Below are 23,083 nucleotides of genomic sequence, written 5' to 3' on the forward strand. Positions count from 1 at the left end.
GGCAAGATGGCTTTCCCATTGTTTTGTTCCTCTTGTTGTTTTTTATTCTGTCTTGGTGTTGTATGTTTGATCATATTGATGACTTTATTTCTACAGAACCCATTTGATGTCAGTACATTAGTTAGTGTATATAATTCTGTTTGTAAATGTGCTTCATCAACCAGACGTTTAGTTCTTGTGGTTAATGTTTTGGCAACAGAGTTTATTTGTGCTGGATGGTGGTGTGATTTGGCGTTGAGATAGCGGTTCGTATGTGTCTTCTTTTTTTTTTTTTTTTTTTATTGCAAAAGTTTTACAATTACATTTTCACCCCTTTTCCCCCCCCCACCACTCTCCCCAAACTTCCCAACCTCCCTAACCCTCCCTAACCCTCCCCTCCCCCCAGACTTCCCTATATTGTACTCATATCTGATAAAAAAAATAAAAAAAACCCTTAATATAAAACTTGTGTAAAAACTTGAACCCCTCCCTCCCCTTTATAATTATTCTTTTTACCCTCATTACATTAAAATATTTCTAATACATTATTTTCAAATAAAAGCTATTTGATACTTTCTAGTTTGATATTTGTTCTGAACATATTCTATCCACTTTTTCCATTCCCATTCATAAGTCTCTTATGAACAATCTTTTAAGTATGCTGAAATCTTCGCCATCTCTGCAAAACTGGCCATCTTCAAAGTCCATTCCTCAATAGTGGGCAAGGCTTCATTTTTCCAGTATTTACCTATCAACAATCTTGCTGCTGTTATCATATACAATATCAGTTTTGTTTCACCCAATGTAAAACCCTTAACTATACCCAATAAAAACAATTGTGGAGAGAATTGAATTTTTTTCTTCAAAACATTCTGCATGACCCACCAAATTTTTATCCAAAAAGCCTTAACTTTCCTACAGGTCCACCAAACATGATAATACGTAGCATCCAAACATTCACATCTCCAACATTTTGGCTGAACATTAGGGTACATACATGACAACTTTTTGGGATCTAAATGCCATCTATAAAACATTTTATAGAAATTTTCCCTCAAATTCTGCGACTGTGTAAATTTAACATTCTGGACCCAAATTTTTTCCCATGTTTCCAACATCACTGGATCTTCAAAATTTTGTGCCCACTTAATCATACAATCTTTAACTAATTCAGTTTCTGAATCCCTTTCTAACAAAACATTATAAAGCCTTTTGATATGCATTGGACCTTTCTCTTTTATATGTCTAACCAATTCTTCCTCGTGCAACATAATACCAGTTTTTTGGTCCTCCTTCCATCTCAATTGTAATTGATTATATTGTAACCAAGTTAGATTAATCCCTTCGTCCAACAGTGTCTGCAATGTCTTCAGCTGCCATCTGCCCGCATCTGTAAAAAGAACCTCTTTATATAAAAACCCCCCCGAGTGACATTATATTTGTATTCCACAAAATATGACCAAGATCCAGCCATAGCGGTATTTTATAATCCCATTTGGATCGGTGCTTCTTCCAAACTCTCATCAGAGAGTCTCTAAGTATGTGGCTTTTAAATACTTTATCAACTTTGTCATCATAAAATAAGTAGGCATGCCATCCAAATTCAAGATCAAAACTTTCTGCATTCAATATTCCAGCCTTTTTCCTTCCAAACCAATCACTTGTTAAAGTTAAAGCTGCTGCATCATAATATAACTGTAAGTTTGGAAGTTTAAGACCTCCTCTTTCTGGAACATCTTGCATAATTTTCAATTTCACTCTCGGCTTTTTCTCGTTCCAGACGAACTTATTCACTCCAGTTTGCCAAACTTTCAATTGTTTATCACTTTTGAGCACCGGAATCATTTGAAACAAAAAAAGAAATCTTGGCAAAATGTTCATCTTAACTGCTGCTATTCTTCTAAGTAGAGACAGCTGCAGTTTTTTCCAAGTCTCCATGTCTTTCTGCACCTCTCGCCACAACACCTCATAATTATTTTGAAACAATTTCATGTTTGATTCTGCAACCTGAACTCCTAGATATTTTACCTTTGGTACAATCTCAAAACCTGCCCTCCTTTCAAGCTCATGTTTACGATCTTGTGTCATGTTTTTAGCTATCATTTTAGTCTTTTTTGGATTCAATCTAAAACCTGAAACTTTACCATAGTCTTGTATAATGTCCTTCATCAGGATTATTGATTCCATTGGCTGTGATAGGGTAACAACCAGATCATCTGCAAATGCCTTTATTCTGTAATCCTCTTGCCTAATCATTATCCCTTTCAAGATATTAGAGTCCCGTATTGTATTTAGCAAGACTTCTAGTGTTAAGATAAATAAAAGTGGGGACAGCGGACATCCCTGTCTTGTTCCTTTTTCAATTTTGAACTCTGTTGTCAAACTTCCATTAATAATGATCTGTGCCTTTTGCTCTTGGTAAATTGCTGAAATCGCCTGTATAAATTGGTCCCCAAAGTCCATCTTTTTTAAAGTCTTTAGTAGAAAATTCCAATCCACTCTATCAAAGGCCTTCTCTGCATCCAAAAAGACCAGCACTGCAGGAATCTGTTTATTCTTCTCAAGATATTCCAATAAATCTATTACTTGCCTTACATTATCCTTCATGTATCTGCCCTCGATAAATCCCGCTTGATCATCATGAATCACCTTTTGAATTACTGGCATCAACCTGTTGGCTAATACTTTCGCATAAATTTTATAGTCTGTATTCAAAAGAGATATTGGTCTGTAATTCTCTGGTTTTTTAGGACCGACTTGTTCTTTTGGTATCAAAGATATATAAGCTGTTGTCCATGATGGGGGTATTTTACCCCCTTGTTGAATATTGCAGAATAAATCTCTAAGTTGTTCCACCATTTCAGCTTGCAAAGTTTTGTAATACACTGCAGTCAAACCATCCGTGCCAGGAGCTTTGGCTGTTTTTAACTGTTTGATTGCTACTATTATCTCTTCCTCTGTTATAGGATAATTCATTCTTTCCTTTTGTTGATCAGTAATTTTTGTAACTCTTTTATCGTTTAAATATTTTTCTATAAGTCCATTCTGCACCTCCTCTTTGGCGTATAGTTTGGTATAATAGTCCACAAAAGCTTCTTTAATTAATTTTTGTTGAAAAATTTCTTTCCCTCCAATATCAATACTATCAATAGTCCGTATACTCTGTTTTTTCCTCAATGTGTAAGCCAACCATCTGCCCGGTTTATTAGCGTTACAAAATGTATTGTGCTTCGCATATTGTATGTTTGTTGCAACTTGTTCCGCCATAAGCATTTGAAATTGATCTTTCAAAAGTTTTATAGCACCGCATATTCTTTCATCTGTTGGATTTTTAATAAGTAACTGTTCTTTATTCTTTATTTCTATTTCCAATTCAAATCTTTTCTTTTGTCGAATCAGTCTATGTTTAGAGTTCATGTAGATAAGCACCCCTCTCATATAAGCTTTACTTGCATCCCACACAATTTCTATTGGGGTACCTTTATTCAAATTTATTTCAAAAAATTCTTTCAAGTGCTTTTTAAATTCTGTTGTGTTTTTTTCATATCTGAACAAGTTCTCATTTAATCTCCAAGAACGTCTCTCAATCTTGTCCATCTCAATTTCTATCCATACTGGGCTATGGTCAGTCAAAGTTCTTGGAAAAATCTTTGTTCTTTTTGTCTTGACAAGTAAATCATCTGACAACAAAATGAAATCAATCCTAGAGAAGGATCTATGTCTATCTGAAAAAAAAGTATAGTCCAGTTCTTTTGGGTTATGTATTCTCCAAATATCTTTTAGTTCCAAATCTTCTTTTATATCAAAAAAGGTCTGAGGTAACCTAATCCTAGATTTCGCTGAACTCCTTTTGTCTAATTTAGAGTCTATTACTCCATTCCAGTCTCCCATGATTAAAATAGATCTATAGTCCCGTTGTAGTATTTTAGTATGTAACATTTTATAAAAATAATCCTGTTGTTGGTTGGGAGCATCGTATGTGTCTTCTTTTGATAGATGGTATGTCCTAAGGTGCCATCAGATTTTTTATAAATTAATACATCGAGGAAAGGTAACTGGTTTTCTGATTCTATCTCCATGGTGAACTTTATTTTGGGATGGAGGCTGTTCAAATATACTAAGAAGTTTTCCAATTTATCTCTTCCATGTGGCCAGATCACAAAAGTGTCATCAACGTATCTGAGCCATAATTTTGGTTTGTTAACAGTTTTTTCTAAGGCATTGGATTCGAATTCTTCCATGAAAAGATTAGCGATGACTGGTGATAATGGTGATCCCATTGGTGCACCTTCTACTTGTTTATATCTCTGTCCTCTGTGTATGAAATATGTGTTGGATAAACAATGTTCTGTTAAGTCTGTGATATGTTTTGGTAGTTGATATTTGTTTTTAATTGATGACAGGGCTTCTTTGACAGGTATTTGTGTGAATAGTGATACAACATCGAAGCTTACAAGAAGGTCATTTTCTTTTATGTGTTGCTTTTTTATTATTTGTATGAAATGGTATGAGTTCTGTACATATGAAGCAGCAGATTCTGCGTAAGGTTGAAGATGTTTTGCTAAATATCTGGGTTCTGTAGAAATAAAGTCATCAATATGATCAAACATACAACACCAAGACAGAATAAAAAACAATAAGAGGAACAAAACAATGGGAAAGCCATCTTGCCCTATATAAGGGGAACAACAGATAAAATTAGCAAAGTACTACATAAACACAACATCAAAACCATATTTTGCACAGATAGAAAGATATCGTCCATTCTGAGAAACCCCAAAGACAAAATAAAATTAGAAGATCAAGGCATATACGAAATCCCGTGTGCTTCCTGCCCATCAACATACATTGGACAGACCAACAGAAGAATGAGTGTGCGCATCGAGGAACACAAAAACTCAATACAAAAGCAAGAACACACATCATCATTAGTTCAACACATAAATACAACAGGACACAATATTAATTTTAATAAAACAAAAACAGTTGCAAAAATAGAACATCTCAATGGCAGGATAATCAGAGAAGCAATTGAAATAGAAAAAAGACCATATTGCATGAATAAACGGGATGACACTTCACGTCTGCCTACTATTTGGAAACCTGCTCTCATAGATAGACGAATCTTAACACCAAATATAAAACATAGACCATACATTAATCAAAAAACAAATCCCAACCAAATCATATTCAAACCAGCCAGAAAGATGAAGCCCTGCCACCTAGTGGAGAAAAACCGACCATACACCCGAAGCCAAGCCAATAAACACATACTGGGACTCCCAACCAATCAGAATGAAAAGGTGGAGCCATCCCAGACTATCAGCACCAGATTTGAAATAGTAACGGCAGTTACTGCAAAAGACCCCTCACACAAGCTTGATGATGGCAGATGGGATTCTGTCGAAACGTCGCTTCTACCCTTTTAGGGATATGTTCACAATTACAGGGGAAGAAACCCGAAATATTAACTGTACACACACACACACACACACACACACACACACACACACACACTATCCGATAGTGGGAATGTGGTGGGAAATAAATTACTCATCCTATTTTTGTAATTCTTTTTAAATTTTCAGTTGGTGGTAGACTGGTTAGAGAGCATTGCAAAGGATGAAATTGGAGATTTCTCTGATAATATTGAATTTTATGCAAAGTCTGTATACTGGTAAGTTATTGATCTACTATTGAGCATTCATGAGCATTTATAATCCATATATTACAAGCATTTAAAAACCATGTCCTCTGTGCCAAATGTTGTGATAACCTCTATTTTCCATGATATATTGGATTTTAATTTATAGCACATATTAAAACACTATATATCAAACTGATAAAGGTTCATGAAATATTAAATAGTGTGATGTATTTCACATTATTGAGATACATCACAATTCCCTTGTTTGGATTTACCTTTTGCTACAGAAAAAGCAGCTACAAGAAGCTTGCTTTTACTTTTATTTCAAAGTCTTCTGGAACCCAAGAGAAAGAGCCCCATTCTTACCTTTGGGAGGATGCTGTTTCAGAGGATGAGGGCTGCAACAATGTAGGAATGTTTCCTAGGTTCCACAAATTGCAAAATTTAATGAAGGGGACCTAGAGTGCACTCACTCTGCTGGAAGATACTAGAAAGGCAGAAACAATTGGAGACAAGTCGTCTTCCATCTATCCAGATCCTATGATCTACATGTCATATGAGGATGTAGACCTAAGAGGATCCTACAAGTTGATTTTATTTGCCAATATAAGAGGAAGTATACCAAATACAGAAATGTACCGAATACAGAACAATAAGCTTAATGAGTCATGCCCTGAAATATTCCTGAGAATAATTCACACAAGAATATACAACAAAATTGAGGACCGTCAAAGTAACACAATTTGGTTTCAGAAACAATCTTGGTACACGAGATGCCCTATTCAGCATACACATTTTTGTACAGCGTTATAGAGATGTCAATCACAGAGTTTACATGTGCTTCATTGATTTTGAAAAAGCATTTGATATAATAAGATACAACAAACTATTACAAATCCTGAAACAAGTGGGGCTATACGGCATACTTCACTTACCCATATTTTTCGGAATATAAAACGCTCCGGAGTATAAGACACACCTTAGTTTTTGGGGAGGAAAAGTGAGGAATTTCTGCCTCTACCTACCAGGTATTCCTATGGCTAGTGTCCTTAGCCTGGTCAGCTTCAGCACATTAGTTCGCTGATTGTGAGACTGCACGTGTTTCGTTGGGGCTGATAAGCAGCTTCAATAGCACAGCTGATCGTTGGAAGCAGCTCTAGTGAGTATAGCAGGCGAAGTGCGGAAGCGGTAAGACAAGGCAGCAGCTGTTCCAGGTTGCCATCTTGGGCTCTGCGCCTCGCATTTTTAGCCTCCAAACTCTCTGAGAGCCGTTCAAGGCTGCGAGGATTGCCAAAGCACATCACTGCTGATTGCCGGCCAAAAGCGTGATGCACAGAGCCAAAAACGGGGCATGCGGAGGCCAAAAACACAATGGGCGGAGGCGGTGATCGGTGGTGATGTGCTTTGGTGATCTGAGCAGCCTTGAATGACTCTCAAACGGAACATTTGGAGGCTGAAAATGAGAGACGCGGAGCCCAAAAACGCAAGCCATTGTCTGTGGCAATCTCTGCAGCCAGGAAGAGGACGCGCAGAGGCCGAAGCTGGCGGATGGGCGGGGCTACATTTGGAGTATAAGACGCACCCAAATTTTCAGCCTCTTTTAGGAGGGAAAAAGTACATCTTATACTCCGAAAAATATAGTAATCCTCCAGGGAAAGATTGAAGGCAAACGAGGTTCAGACAGAAGGAGAACATCATGGCTTCAAAATCTAAGGGACTGGTTTGGACAAAACTCAGCAGCACTTTTTTGTGTGGCTGTTGATAAAAATAGGATCACCAACATTATCGCCAACGTCTGATGATGGATATAGAAGAAGGAAGAGGAGGAGGAGGAGGAGATAGTTGCTATTGCCAGAAAGTAGGTGATAGTAATAAACCATGGTTGAGTGAGAAATTACCTGGTATATGAGAAGAGATATGAACTATTTAAATATATCGCTACATAACTATAACATTAGAATATTTAATTCAGTAAATGCTGTTGATGAAATGTTTTTGCTGTTGTTTTTAGGGAGAATACATTACACATTTTGAAGCAGTGGCAATCAAACACATTCAGTGGGAGTTTACGTCCATTAGTGACTGAAGTAGTAAGTATAACATACCAATTCCAGGCCTTAAATATCTAAATTAAATATGGACAAACATTCTTACATAAAAATCAATTTGTTAAAGTACCATTACAATAGACAATATTTTATTTTCAGCTTTAATATACATTCAAATAGATTACTTATTATGAGGAATAATTAAATGTATTAGTATTCAGAAATAATAAGGAAATGAAAGGAAAATTACAGCATAGGCTGGAATGGAAGGTGGACAGAAAGTTAATTTAAAAGAATAAGACTTGAGTTAGAAAAAAATGGTTAATTGGAGCAACTAAAAATAAGGAAACAATAGGATCTGAAGGTTTTATAACTAAAACTTAGTCATAGATACATATATATAAAGGAAATCAGTTACCTTTAAAATTTTTTGTGAATTTTATGCTCCATTAACAAATATCTTAACTAATAGTATTTAAATATTAATTGAATAATTAATCACAATTTGTATTTGAGGAGAATCCTTAGAAATATATATGAGGCTTTTTCCTGAATACTTTAAAAAGTTTAAAAGGGAGAGGCTAAGCATTATCTCTAAAAGAAAAACATTTTTAGGATAGAGAAGACTTGAAAGAAAGTAGTGATACAACTGAATTTTTCATACATGTATTGGTATTTTAGAGAATGGAGAGAAGCAGGCATTGTGATTGATAAGTAAATTGAGGAAAAGGTTTTTAAATATCTTGTCTAATTTCTTAAAGAGTAGAATTGTAAAGTAATCCAGAGGAAATTACTATATAGAATTGCCTACTGTTACTTTACCTTAAAATCTGTATATAGAAGACTGTTTGATTTCTGTATTTAGGACCCAGATGCTCCAGTAAGGCAGAAAATGCCACTTGAAGATTTAGATCGTGAAGATGATGCACGATTGCTTAAGTTCCTTTTTACTCTCATTAGAGCAGGAATGACAGATGAGGTAAGCCAGTGGAAGCTAGTTGGGTTAAATGGTTAAAGACCAGGCTGGAAATCAGGAGACTGTGAGTTCTAGTCCTGCCTTAGGCATGAAAGATGGCTGGATAGCTTTGCTCCAAACACTCTCTCTCAGCCCAACCCATGTCATAGGGATGTTATTGTGGGGAAAATGGGAGGAGGAAGGAGTATTAGGTATGTTCGCTTTGAGTTGTTTATAAAAATAATAAAGGTGGAATAAAAATTTTTACAACTCATACAGAAATATAAAATTGGCTCACATACAAAGTTATGCAAATAGCTATAGAATCTGAACCGCTGAACTAGCATTATTTCTTCTGTGGAATTGTGAATTTGTGTCATAAACAGTATCCATGAAGTAATAAAAATATTTTGTTGCTTAACAATACTATTAACTAATTTATAAGCCACCCAGAGTCACCTTGTAAGGGAAATGGATGGCATAGAAATTTAATAAATAAATATATAAAAATTAACAATATTCAATTCCTTAAGCAGCTAGGATTGGCAAAATCATATATTTTTGTCAACGTAAGCTTGGAATAAATTGTCATATTTTTTAACTCTGCTTGGTGCATCGAGCGGAACTTTGAATAATAAGACTTGTATCTTTGATTGAGTAGATGTTAACCGTTAAAATTTTAGAGTAAATGTCCAAACAAAAGTTTTTAAAAGATGAAGCTCTACTGTTATATTTTGGTACAGATTAACCAGATTTCTAGCAAAAATTATCTTTCTCTCTCTCCTGGATTCTTTTATTTATTTATTTATTTTATTGGAATTTGTCAAACAAAAAGCAAACAAGAATAAGAGAATAAAAATACAATGACAGGGACGATAGGCACGTTACTGCACTTGTGCACTTCTACTGACCACTTAAGTATGAAGTAAGGTCCAGGGAAGTCCATTTGTGACTGATTTGTAGCTGAGACAACTGAATCAGGTAGAGCATTCCAGACTTTGACTACTATTACAGAAATCATATTTTTTTACAGTCAAATATTATTGTGATTAAAACAGAAAAAGTCATTTACAGGTAAAACATTACAACATATAATTGTATATGCAATACCTAGGTCTGACCGCAAGCGACGCAGTTCTGAGTTATCCAAACAGAGAATTTCAAGCCTAGTAGTTTAACGAATTCTATTGTGTTCAGAAGAGTGCAAGACTTTTCTCGTGAAGTACTTCTGAACCCGCTTGATTGTACTGATAATAGATATATGGTGGGGATTCCAAACAGTTGAACAATACTCTAAAATTGGTCTAGCATAAGTTTTATAAGCTCTAATTAGCAATACAATGTTTCCATAAAAAAAGCTTTGCAAAATTAAATTTACAACTCTTAATGCTTTTTTAGCAACGCTGTTAGAGTGAGCTTTGGAGCATAAATAGTCAGAGATAAGTACACCTAGGTCCTTAACAAAGTGAGGGCTATCTGCTAGATCATTGCCACCTAGCTTATACTTGATATTCTGATTATGTTTACCAATATGTAAGACAGAGCATTTATTAATCGAAATTTGAAGTTGCCAAATAGATGACCATTCAGACATATAGTCGAGATCACTTTGCAATACAACAGAATTATCTGTAGAATTGAATAATTTTATGTCATTGGCAGGCCCAAAGACTCTGCAAAAGGTGTGGCCAGGCCTGGAGAGCTGCAACACTTGAAGGATGGAAACTGTACCATGATCCTAACATGAATGGAGGTATTGAAATGAAAAATGACTTAAGCACATATAGAACAAAGAATGACAAGGTTCACTGTTTTGTTTCTTTATTTTAACATGTTTGCCCTTAGCTGTTTCTACAACTGTGCACTTGGAAAGGAAAAAAGTATTTATTTCAGTTCATCCAAGTACATATTCATAAAATATAGTTAACAAATATAAAGTTAAGTCCTTAATTATAATAGAAATAAGAGTCAATCTATATTTATCTCCGAATTTGATATAAAGGGTCCAGATTTCTTATTTGCAATGTTTCTTAAAAGATTTATCACAATTTCCAGGAACTGCCTGCTTCAAATTTAATAGTAACAATTTGAAGGATCCATAATTAGCTATACACCTTCTAGTTCCCTCCTTTTACATTTAATTTAGGGAACACTTTCCTAGTTTGGTGAAACCTCACTTTGTTATTGCATCTAAAATGAAAATCTGTGATTTTAAAGAATAAAAATTAAGAGGTAGGCTCATTTAACTAAGAATTGGAATGTAACCATAGACTATGATTTAATCATACTACCAGATTACCTGTTAAATTAAATGTTCTACTAGTAGAGAGATTTCAGTGCAAAAACTGAGATGATTTGACTAGAGAACTATTACAGCTGTATTGTCCCGGAGCTTTCTTATATGAAATGACATGAATTTTTCGGTGATGGAGACAACTTGCTTTTTCAGAATGCACTCCTTCTTATCCCTGCTTCATGCTACATCACTTCATAAAATTACCTCTTACAAATAGGGCAAGAGCTAGAGCCAGTAGAAGGAAACCCATACAGATGCATTTGGAAAATCAGTTGCTGGCGACTTGCAGAAAAGGTAAGAAACTTACAAATCTACTATTCATTTCTAATATTGCCAGTAGCAGCATAAGCATATTATCAGTATGTCTTTTATAATTATGTGAACGTAAGAGTATTTTTAGCATGCCTTCTGCAATACTTGGAACATCTCAACCCAGGATTCAAACATTCTATTAACTAAATGTTGCATGTTCTCCTCCTGTGGAGTATCTTCTTCCAATCATTTTTCCCCAGTTGTATGCAGCTCCCGGAACTCTGAATAAAATACTGCAAAATTAAATATAATCTTAATAAGGAATTGTATGGTTTATTATGCGTGCTGGTTTCCTAGGATGGAGAGCAGCAGGTGATGGCAGAGTACATAGATGTATGCAACTTCTCTTGGAGATTGGTAGTTCTCTCCATTTTGGGGAAACCTAATGACTAGATGAAGCTTTAATCCATTGCAATATTTCACTAATGAGCATCAGCCTGAGCATCAGCTCCATTCTCTTCAATATCAGTACAATGTTAATTCACTACATTGGCATTGGCACAGTAATTGTTTGTTTATTTATTTATTTATTTATTTATTTATTTAATTTCTATACCGCCTTTCTCCCGTAGGACTCAAGGCGGTGTACAGTCAAGAAAAATATAGACACACAAACATCATAAAATTGCTAATTAAAATTATTACTTAGTTTGGTCAATTAAATAAAACCCAGAATTAGATAACATTTAAAAAAAAAAAATCATTCACATGTTCATATGTTTAGCCCCACCTGTTGAAACATCAGGGTCTTGAGGGCACGGCGGAAAGCACGGAGATCAGGGATATTCCGTATCTCCGGGGGCAGTTCATTCCAAAGGGTTGGAGCCCTCACAGAGAAGGCCCTCCCCCTGGGAGTCGCCAGTCGGCATAATTTGACTGACGGTACCCTCAGTAGTCCTCCCTGTGAGAACGAACTGGTCGGTGGGAGGCTATTGGTGGCAAAAGACGGTCTCGTAGGTACCCAGGTCCTAAGCCATGGAGCGCTTTAAAGGTGATAACTAACACCTTGAATCGCACCCGGAAGACCACCGGGAGCCAGTGCAGCTCGCGTAGGAGAGGTGTTACATGGGCGTAATGAGCTGCGCCCATAATCACCCGCGCAGCTATTTTCTGGACCAGTTGGAGCCTCCGGGTGCTTTTCAAGGGGAGCCCCATGTAGAGAGCATTACAGTAGTCCATACGGGAGGTAACTAGGGCATGAGTGACTGTGCGCAAGGCGTCCCGATCCAGAAAGGGACGCAACTGGCGGATCAGGCGAACCTGATAAAAGGCACCCCTGGCCACAGCCGTCAAATGATCTTCTAAAGATAGCCGTGAATCCAGGAGGACACCCAAGTTGCGGGCCCTCTCTGTGGGGAGCAAGATCTCATCCCTTATTGTCAGTGATGGTACCAGCTGACTATACTGGGACGCCGGAAGCCACAGCCACTCGGTCTTGGAGGGGTTGAGTCTGAGCTTGTTTCTCCCCATCCAGATCCGCACGGCCTCCAGGCAACGGGACATCACAGCAAAGGCATCATTGGGGTGGTCTGGGGTGGAGATGTATAGCTGTGTGTCATCGGCATACTGATGAACACTCACCCCGAAACCACGGATGATCTCGCCTAGCGGTTTTACATAAATGTTGAACAGAAGGGGTGAGAGGACTGACCCTTGCGGCACCCCACAAATAAGGTGCCTCGAGGTCGACCTCTGCCCCCCTGCCAACACAAACTGCGAACGGTCAGAGAGGAAAGAGAAGAACCACCGAAGCACGGTGCCCCCTATTCCTAACCCCTCCAGCCGGTGTAGTAAGATACCATGGTCGATGGTATCAAAAGCCGCTGAGAGATCTAATAGGACCAGGATAGAGGAGCAACCTCTGTCCCGAGCCCTCCAGAGATCATCCACCAACACGACCAATGCCATTTCCGTGCTGTATCGTGACCTGAAGCCCGACTGGAACGGATCCAGATAGACAACTTCATCCAGGTATCGGGGTAATTGTCGCGCCACCACACTCTCAACAACCTTCGCAACAAAGCGAAGATTGGAGACTGGACGATAATTTGATAATATAGCCGGGTCCAAGGAAGGCTTCTTGAGGAGGGGCTTCACAACCGCCTCTTTCAAGGCAACGGGAAAGACACCCTCACTCAGAGAAGCATTTATAATCCCCTGGAGCCAGCCTCGTGTAACCTCCCAGGAGGCCAATACCAACCAGGAGGGATACGGGTCCAATAAACATGTGGCAACGTTAAGCTTGCCCAGAATCCTGTCCATGTCCTCAGGAGTCACAGAGTCAAACTCTTCCCAGATAACACTCTCAAGACCTGCCCCCATCTCCTCCCCTGGATCTACCCAATCGGAGTCCAGGCCTTCCTGAATCTGAGCGACTTTATCATGCAGGAATTGTACAAAATCCTCAGCTCGACCTTTTAAGGGATCTTCCTGTACCCCCACCTGAAGTAGGGAGCGGGTCACCCTAAACAGCGCAGCTGGGCGGTTCTCTGCAGATGCAATAAGAGCGGAGAAGTAGCTAGACTTCGCCACTCTTATCGCCACTAGGTAGGTCTTAATATAAGATCTCACCTGTGTTCGGTCAGATTCAGATCGGCTTGTCCTCCAATCGCTCTCCAGGCATCTTTTCCGACACTTCATCTCTTTCAGCTCCTCAGAAAACCAAGGAGCTAGACGAGATCGGCATCGGGTCAGAGGCCGCAAAGGCACGACGCGGTCCAAGGCCCCAGTAGCCGCCCTGTCCCAGGCGACCACCAGGTCCTCAGTTGAGTCGTGAGCCAGAGTCTCAGGAAATGGCCCAAGCTCCTCCTTTCGGGGTCCATCAGATGCCTGGGACGGACGGAACCATTTGGTTGGTTCCGTCTCCCTGTGGTGGGTGGAAGTGACTTGAAAGTCCATGTGAAGGAGAGAATGATCAGACCATGACAAGGGCTTGATGTCTATATCCCCTATTCTTAGATCATTTAGCCACTGATCAGAGACAAAAATCAAGTCCAGAGTGTGATTCCCCAAGTGGGTGGGGCCTTGAACTACCTGGGTCAGGTCCATGGCCGTCATGGAAGCCATGAACTCCCGAGCCGTCTCCGACATCTCACCAGCGGATGGCAGGTTAAAATCCCCTATAACAATAAGTCTGGGGGTTTCCACCGCCAACCCGGCTATAATGTCGAGCAGCTCAGGCAGGACCGCTGTTACGTGGCAGGGAGCCAGGTACGCAATCAGTAGGCCCATCTGAATCCCCTGACCCCACTTCACAAGGAGGGACTCACATCCGGCTATCTGAGGAACAGTGGCCTCCCTCAGGCAAAGACTTTCTCTAATGATTGATGCCACTCCCCCACCCCTTCCCTGAGTCCTTGGCTGATGGAATGCACGGAAACCTGGCGGGCACATTTCCACGAGAACTCCTCCCTCCTGGCCTAACCAGGTCTCCGTAATCCCTGCCAGGTCAGCACCCCCCTCTGAAATAAGATCATGAATGAGGGGGGCTTTATTTACCACTGACCTGGCATTACACAACATCAGCCGTAGACCCAGGGTCTGAGACTCTGAACAACCCGGGAAACGAGCAGTGCTTTGGGGGTCGGAGTGGGCAATCGCTCATAAACATCGAGTGCGCACTCCCGAAACATAATATGGCCCCCTGCAGCCGTCATATCTGCCCCTCCCACTTACTATACAAATGCCCATCGCTTCATCCCCCTGCATCCTTGTCAGATTTCTGTCCCCATCCTCCCCACCGTGATCATCAGACCCATTACCCCTTTCAGTGGATATATGGATCCCCCCAGATCCATTCCCACAATCCCTCCCAGAACCCCTTAAAATAGAACTTAAAGATTTATCTAAAAACCCCTAAAGCCGTCGGTTTTTTGCAAACCACCTCTTGGGGCTCCAAAACCCGTCCTCAAGGGCGGCCCTTGATAACTGAGAGGGCCAGACATGCGAGAGGGGGGAATCTCGCAGTGAAAGGAGCTCCGCAGTTGAATACATCAAAGATAGGAGCGAGTTGAAGGAGATGAAGGATCATTTTCTTCTAAGAGTGTTAGAGATGGTTAAGACAGGTAATTTAAAATAAGGGAGGAAATAGATGTTAAAGGAAGACCAGTATGTTACAAATGTCAATACATCGGAACATCATCGCCCTCTCACGACGATGGGAAGTCTTGTGGTTGTAGTAAGTCCATCCAAAGGAAGTGTGGGTAGAGGTTTCAAAGGGTCATCCTCTCACAGCGACCAAACCATTTGAAACAAACAAAGAGAAGGTGGTCTATCTCCCCATAATCCAAGACTCTCGATGTCTGTATCTCCTCCAGTCCTGATACCAGCAATGGCCGAGGATTAGATCAAAAAAGTAAGGCAGAGCCACTGGACAAAGTATTTAGGGTTAAATAATCAGGGTAATCTTGGGGAATAGGTGGTAAATAAAGCTGCAGGTCGATCTAAGATTGCAAGTTAACGCTGAGTGGTCGTAATAGACCTAGATCTGATAAAGGAGAGAGGGACAGTTGAGGGGGATTAACTTTAATCAAATTAATTAATTTAAATTAAATTTAATTAAATTTAATTTTAATTAATTTAACCATCTAAGTTTTCACAAGACAAGTGGATGGAATAGAATTTATGCATATTGCCTTGAATTTCAGTCTTTACTTGGTCTTGCTTCATTTTTTTTTCATGCAAGCCCCAATCTTAGGGGTTTCATATTTTGGCAGGACAAATGCATCCTCTTATGCTGTCTTACCCGCAGAAACAGCTTATGGTATTTTATTGTTTTGATTGCTTCAGATGTGTCTGAATGTCATGCTTTAGTAATAATATATATTACATTTCTTAAATATAATTACATCAAAAATATTTCTGAATTGAATATTTTTAGGAACAGTTTGACAAGTATGAGAGAGCAATCTATGCGGCACTTAGTGGGAATCTCAAACAGGTATGACACGGGTTTTTTTCAGTAACTGTTGGAAGTGTTGAACATTTTGCTATCATTCTGAGGCATATAATGGAATTGCAAGCCAGAGATTCTACAAATAAAAATTAGCATAGTTGTAGCTTCTGAAGCTTATAAGTAAGCCCATACAAGTAGTCCTCAAGATGGAGCCTGCCCATTGCAGTTGCATGTCATGACAGTCATTAAGCAAAACCTCCTCACTTAATGACCCCAGTCCTTGCTCTCTCTGATGAAAATATTAAGCAAACAGGAGAGTCATTTAACAAAGAACAGGGTGCAGGGGGGGGCGGGTCTCTGAGAAGCCTACACAGGCTCAGGATTGCCTGCTCTAGGCCTCCCAAGACTACTCACACCCCCATAAACTACAGAAAAATGGAGCCTACTTAAAAAAATTAACTGTAGTTGCCAAGAATTTCCAGGTGCTTCTCTCTAGTCATGCTTATGTAGAAAGATGTTAAAATCAAAGTTAGCTGCAATTCATTCTCATTGTGTGTGTGTCAGTAATTCATAGCTAAAGTAGGGCTAGCTTGGGTTGTTTTAATATTATATTTTCTCCAAAACTTTAATTTGTTGGGGCTTTTGTTTTGCTTTCTTTGTGACTTTAAAGCTTCTTCCAGTTTGCGATACCTGGGAAGATGCTGTTTGGGCATACTTCAGGGTCATGGTAGACACACTTGTTGAACAGGAAATTCGTTCATCTGTAATGTATACAGAGGAGAAGGAAGAACTCCCCAGAGAATATTTGGAAACAAAGTGAGTTGCTTTTTGTTTGTTCAATAGCTGCTATGAAATTTTGAAGGCGATGCTAACTGCCATTTTTTCTTCATTATTTGAAGTTGGACTTTAGAAAAAGTATTTGAAGAACTTCAAGCAACAGACAAAAAGGTAAATCTGAGGCTTTTTCAAAATTAAAGGAGTATATTATAGCTTACTCTTATATGTATTTTCTCATAACCAAGTCCTGTAGGGTTCTTAGGGGCAAGCTTCAAGATAAAGTTGTAATGATGTATTCATTTACTTGGGAAAAAGACTGGACACAGTTTACTGAACCATGAACAAACACATTGGATTGTCCTAGTCTTAATTTGCAATAGCATAATTTTATTAGTCAAAAAAATTACACTAATTTTAAAAAAATCTGATGCAGTGACCACACCATATTGTTTTATCTATTATCATTTATGCAATGGATGTGTTCACATATACTTTTAAACCAGGATATTTAAACTGTGTTTTGAGTAAGCTTGCACATCAAATTTGATCATATAGATTATTACACATCATTAAAAAAGAACAAGTAAATCAACTGATGAATTTATAATGAAATATGAATCAGCCAGTAAATGTACCTTATTACTGCACAGAAATGCCCTTCAGCATAAGTATGCTGCAAAATAATAATCTTTTTCAAATATGCCTAAATATCCTGATTACAAATAATTTTCTATGATTATATGTTAATGACTTCATAAATACAAAAATTGTTTTTCAGAGAGTTTTGGAAGAGACTCAAGAGCACTATCACATGATTCAAAAGTTTGTTATCCTAGGAGATGTGGATGGTAAGTTTTGCACTAGGTCTTTTTTCATTCCTCAGTTCTCTGTGTTTTAGTAGTGCTACTTTTTTATAGAATAACCATACTTACAAGGCTTTAAGAATTTAGTTACTTATTCTCTTCAAAAAAGTTGGGTGAGAAAGAAAAGTCTGTAATTTCAAATGTTTATAGCTGGGTGGGGAGTGGGATGCAGTTGATACATAAGAGGGTCACTTGTGACTGTGTTGCCTTTACAGCAAAGATATGTAACTTGGTGCTTCCAGACATCCTGGGCGCCCATAAGATTTTTTAAAATTAAAATTAGTTTGCATATTTTAAAGTGCCAATCACCAACATCTTTATTTAACTGCTTAACTAAAGCACAGAGAAAATAAAAATGCAGAGGGCTTCAGCCTTCTGCTTTTTTTGGAAATACATTTTCCTGTTCTCCAAAGATAAACTTGGCTGAGAATACTGTGGGATATATCCCAGAGAAATAAAGGAGCTAATGGGGAAAACTTAGCTTATTTAGTTCTGTGATGGGCAAGTGTAATTATTTTATATTTATTGCTTTTATTTTTCAGGTCTTATGAATGAATTTTACAAATGGCTTTCCAAAGGCAGAAATATGCTTCCTGGGCATCTGCTTCGGTTCATGACTCATCTCATTTTATTTTTCCGTACTTTGGGGCTTCAAACCAAAGTAAATGAATTTATTTATTCAGCTTTAATAAGTATACAAATTATCAAAAAAATTAGAACTAGAGAATCACAGCTAACAAACAGAACTTTCTAAATGTTAAATGTGATCATGAAAAGTTACTATTCCTGTCCCAGTGATGTGTCTTAAAATATGAGAACTGGTTGCAAAAAGTACATTCAGATCCATTAAAAAGGTAGCAAAATGAGAGTTTTAATATTAATTACATATTATTATAATATATTAAGGTTAAGGTTATATTTTAAAATAATTAGGCAATTTTATTAAAACATTTGTTTTTCCATATAGGAGGAAATATCAATTGATGTTTTAAAGGCCTACATTCAGGTAAATTATTTCATTACTTGCACAAATGGAAACATTAATAAAGAGCAAAGATGTTACCTCTTTTGTATAATTGCACATTTATTACCCTTTTTACATATAGAGGATATCATCAAATTAGTTGAAAGAAGGCATTATTAGATTTTAATGGCACAGGTATATTGATGCATTGCTATGAACTCTCCCTCTCAAGTAAGTGTAAATACATATGCATGTGTGTCTATCTGTATTGTGTTGTTATATCATCATATTTTATAGTAGATATTATAGCAATATTTATATTGTCTCCCAAAATGCCATTTGTTTTCTTTTCCAGTGGTTAGTATGTGAGAAGCACACTGCTCTCATAGCATTTTATGTCAGCCACCTGCCTCAAGAGGTAGCTGTTGCTCAGTATGCTGCATTCTTGGAAGATGTCATAGACACTGAACAACGGCACCACTGTCTGGAGCTTGCCAAGGAAGCAGGTTAGAAAAAATGTGCTGAATTGGATATGTTCTTAGGGAACATTTAACTCTTTCCCTGGTTGGCAACTATTTGTAAGTGGATGTGTATGATTATAATAGGTCTAAACAGAGTATGCAAAATTTAGCTAGTCGTAGCTTGAAATGTTAATAGTGGATATGATTTTTATAATATTACTTATTTAATGTGCCATAATGCCTACTTGGTTAAAAGATCCGCAATGAAATTTTGCCTTCAAGAAATTACCAGGGTAAATGCAATAAAGACAATATTTCCATTTAAAGTTATTTTAGTTTCACCTCGTAGAAAACTGCTACTCAGCCAGTTTCAATGTTTTTGTTTAATGCCATTTCTTATCCATACAGATGTTATAAATATCTCCTCCTCTTGGTATATAATCCTTGGGATTTTTTTTTCCAAAATAGGTTTGGACATTGCAACTATAACAAAAACAGTGGTTGAAAATATTTGCAAAAAAGACACTAGTGAGTTCTTCCACCATGATCTTGCAATAGAGACAGGCACAACAGAGGTGAGTGGTGGTATTTCATGTGCTCTGCCTCTAACACTAACCAGCATATTCTGCCTACTTTTATCAGCTGCAGAAGCTGTTCCTATATGAAAAGTACTTTGTTTTATTTTTCTTCCAACAGCTTCTGGTCAATAAAAATAATTGCAAAAGTTACAATTGCTATAATAATTCATTGGAATTCTTTGCATGTCTGTGTTCCAATCTATTGGCAAGTACTTCTTTTAAATGTTTGAATGGCTCAAAATAGCAATCCTAATTCTACAGTTATACACTGTTCTTGAAAATTCAAAAAATGCTGAAAACTCAAATATATAATTTAATATAAATTGTAGTTAACTCTAAATATGCCAGAAACTTGTGATTCTCCAATAATGCGCAATTAAAATCTGTAGACTGTAACCAGCAAATCTTTTCTAGTCTTAAAAGCTAATTTGATTACCCTAGATATTAACACAGGATTTTTTCCCCCCAGGATGATCGCTTGAAGATTGATGTCATTGATTGGCTAGTATTTGATCCTGCTCAGAGAGCTGAAGCACTTAAGCAAAGCAATGCTATAATGAGGAAATTCTTGGGTACTGCAGTATTCATGATTTTGAAATAAATAAATAGATAAAGCATATTGAATCTGAAAGCAATTTATGTTCTTAAATAATATTTTATAGCATCTAAGAAGCATGAAGCAGCCACAGAAGTATTTATAAAGATTCCACAAGACTCTATAGCTGAAATATACAATCAATGGGAAGAACAAGGAATGGAGAGTCCACTTCCGGCTGAAGATGACAATGCTATTAGAGAGCATTTATGTATTAGAGCATACTTGGTAAGAATGTGACGAAGTTCGAAAGAGGGCACCCTGTCTCCTAATTCCAAAAATATGTCAGTGCTCTAATATTAGGTGTGAAAAATATACAGTGTTAAACATATAGTTTATTTTAACAAACAAGCTAATCCAGAGGTCAGAGGCAGTAGTAAAACCTTATTACATTCTGAGATTGAATCTTATTTCAGATTAAGCCAAACTGAGTCATTTCTGCTCTTTTTTAAAAAAATAAGTTGAACAGTTAGATAGGTTTAGTTCTCTATTCTTATCAACTAATGAAGAGGGAGCAAAGGGTCTCTGAGCTAGCTAGATGCTCAAAATATTTGTTTAAATATATTCAAGGACAGAGAATTCATAAATGCATAACCTACATATTTCTAGATTTATGCATTTGATAATAACTATATACTTCCAACTCAATATAGGAAGCCCATGAAGCTTTTAATGAGTGGTTTAAACACATGAATTCAGTTCCACAGAAGCCAAGTCAGCTTTCACAAGCAAGTTTCACAGAAAAAGTTGCCCATGAACTTAAAGAGAAAAAATATGAGGTAAATATATATGAAAAAATGACTTGTTCATAATATATTGAAGTGTAAATCTTACTCATAAATACCTTAGCCATACAAATAAAGTGTGAATAATTTATCAATATATTTCAGGCTAGCCATAGCTAGAAATTTATATTAGGATTTTGACTTTTTTGTGTGGATGCTGTTTTGGCTCATACCTTTTTTTCTTGTTATCTTTTTTCAGATAGATTATGGCATCTGGAAAGGTCTTTTAGATGCTCTTACAGCTGATGTAAAAGAAAAAATGTATAATGTCTTATTGTTTATCGATGGAGGATGGATGGTTGATGTCAGAGAGGTTGGTTAATATAATTAAGCTATAACTTAGCTTTAAATAAACATTTAAAGCTAGTCCTACATAATAATAGAATAAAAGCACTAGAATGCTGCTATGTAGTGTTCAGAGTTTACTTCTTCTGGACTGACTCCTAGATTCTAATCATAATTACATAATTACACAAACTAACCATGTAAATAGTGCCTACACTTAAACAGAAATGAAATTGCAAGATCACATATACTCTGGTTTAAAATTATCTTCTACTATCTTACATTATAATGAAGGGCCAAATTTAATAGCCCTTTAGCAAGGTTAGTTTTTGTGGGTTAGAATTGGAAGAATTGCACAACATTTACCCACTTTTTCTCTATTTGAGAGTGGTGGGTTTTCAAAGGTTGGAGTAAAGAGAGTTAAGATTGTATATAGGACTTTGACTTAATACATGTCTATACTTTTTAATCAAGGATGCTGAAGATGACCCTGAGCGTTCTCATCAGATGATCATGCTGCGAAAACTCTGCTTGCCAGTGTTGTGCTTCCTCCTTCATACAGTCTTGTACAGCACTGGACAGTATCAGGAAGACTTAAGACTTGCTGACTTGATTGCTTCAGATAGGCACAAACTATATATGGTAATATACTCTTTGGATTGTTTTTTAATGTTCTGTTTGTCTCTAAAATGCGGTAGTTTACATTTCTTTAATTTCACTATGGTATTGCATAGAAAATTCCAAAGATTGGAGTCAAACTATTAAAAAGTATGAATAAGCTAGCTTTTCCAATTTTTAATAAAATGTGAAATATAATTAAGCAATTGAATACTTAGGATATTGGTAGGCTAACCACAAAAATGAATTTAATTACCATGCTGGTTGTTACAGAATCCAGAGAATTAAGAAGCGGAATGAATACTTCATTAAAATAAATTTCTCTTTGGTCACCAGCTTTCCAGGCAAAGAAGATTGGATATTCTATCTCAGATTGTGATTTTGCTTTCATTTTTATTTCCTATCCTGCAGATATTTTCCAAGGAGGAACTCCAGAAGCTCTTACAGAAGTTGAGAGAGTCTTCCCTCATGCTTCTGGATCAAGGTCTTGATCCCCTTGGATATGAAATTCAGTCTTAATTGCAGTCTTAATTCAAATAAAACTAGTGATACAAACAAATATAAGGTTTGGATCCCAGATTCTTGGCCTCCATGAAATAGAGAATATTGGGATTCAACCTCCATTGTTTTATATGGAAATATTTAAATATTTTATTGGCATAGGCGTACAGCAGTTTGGATTTTTTTTTTAAACATATAAAATAAAGAATTGCATGGATAAAACTTTGTATTTTTCTCAATAAAATTGTAAACAACAATTTAATTTGTAATGAGGTTTATATTGCTTAAATGTTGGAAGTAGTTTGCATCAGTAAACCTGCCAGACTGTGAAGTGGCCAATAGATGTAACAAAGAAGTATTATAGATAGTCCTCAATTTAGAGCTTGTTGTTTAATTACCAAAGTTAACAACAGCATCAGAAAAGTGCTGTACGGCCTATAAAACATTTCTGAACTTTCTAAAACATCATACCACAGGGGGCCCTCTGCAGTCATATGACCACATTTTGGGCATTTGGCAAACATT

General features: G+C 37.2%; 1 protein-coding gene across 1 annotated transcript in view; it reads left to right on the forward strand.

Annotated features, from left to right (window-relative positions):
* Positions 1-22,815, forward strand: part of NUP107 (nucleoporin 107) — a 31,761-nt gene extending 8,946 nt beyond the window's left edge. Inside the window, exons 10-28 of the mRNA XM_070946676.1 lie at positions 5,568-5,656; positions 7,638-7,716; positions 8,540-8,653; positions 10,292-10,382; positions 11,143-11,219; positions 16,117-16,176; positions 16,802-16,947; positions 17,031-17,079; positions 17,687-17,756; positions 18,314-18,432; positions 18,739-18,777; positions 19,091-19,241; positions 19,665-19,771; positions 20,244-20,346; positions 20,437-20,597; positions 21,023-21,148; positions 21,354-21,467; positions 21,914-22,081; positions 22,469-22,815. Of these exons, the coding sequence (XP_070802777.1) occupies positions 5,568-5,656; positions 7,638-7,716; positions 8,540-8,653; positions 10,292-10,382; positions 11,143-11,219; positions 16,117-16,176; positions 16,802-16,947; positions 17,031-17,079; positions 17,687-17,756; positions 18,314-18,432; positions 18,739-18,777; positions 19,091-19,241; positions 19,665-19,771; positions 20,244-20,346; positions 20,437-20,597; positions 21,023-21,148; positions 21,354-21,467; positions 21,914-22,081; positions 22,469-22,576 (1,971 nt within the window). The 3' untranslated portion in view covers positions 22,577-22,815. The remainder of the gene's footprint in view (positions 1-5,567; positions 5,657-7,637; positions 7,717-8,539; positions 8,654-10,291; positions 10,383-11,142; positions 11,220-16,116; positions 16,177-16,801; positions 16,948-17,030; positions 17,080-17,686; positions 17,757-18,313; positions 18,433-18,738; positions 18,778-19,090; positions 19,242-19,664; positions 19,772-20,243; positions 20,347-20,436; positions 20,598-21,022; positions 21,149-21,353; positions 21,468-21,913; positions 22,082-22,468) is intronic.
* The last annotated feature ends 268 nt before the right edge of the window (positions 22,816-23,083 follow it).

Source organism: Pituophis catenifer, unplaced genomic scaffold, assembly GCF_029215685.1.
Source record: "Pituophis catenifer annectens isolate HBS135680 unplaced genomic scaffold, rPitCat1.0.hap2 SCAF_7, whole genome shotgun sequence".
Classification (NCBI taxonomy): domain Eukaryota; kingdom Metazoa; phylum Chordata; class Lepidosauria; order Squamata; family Colubridae; genus Pituophis; species Pituophis catenifer.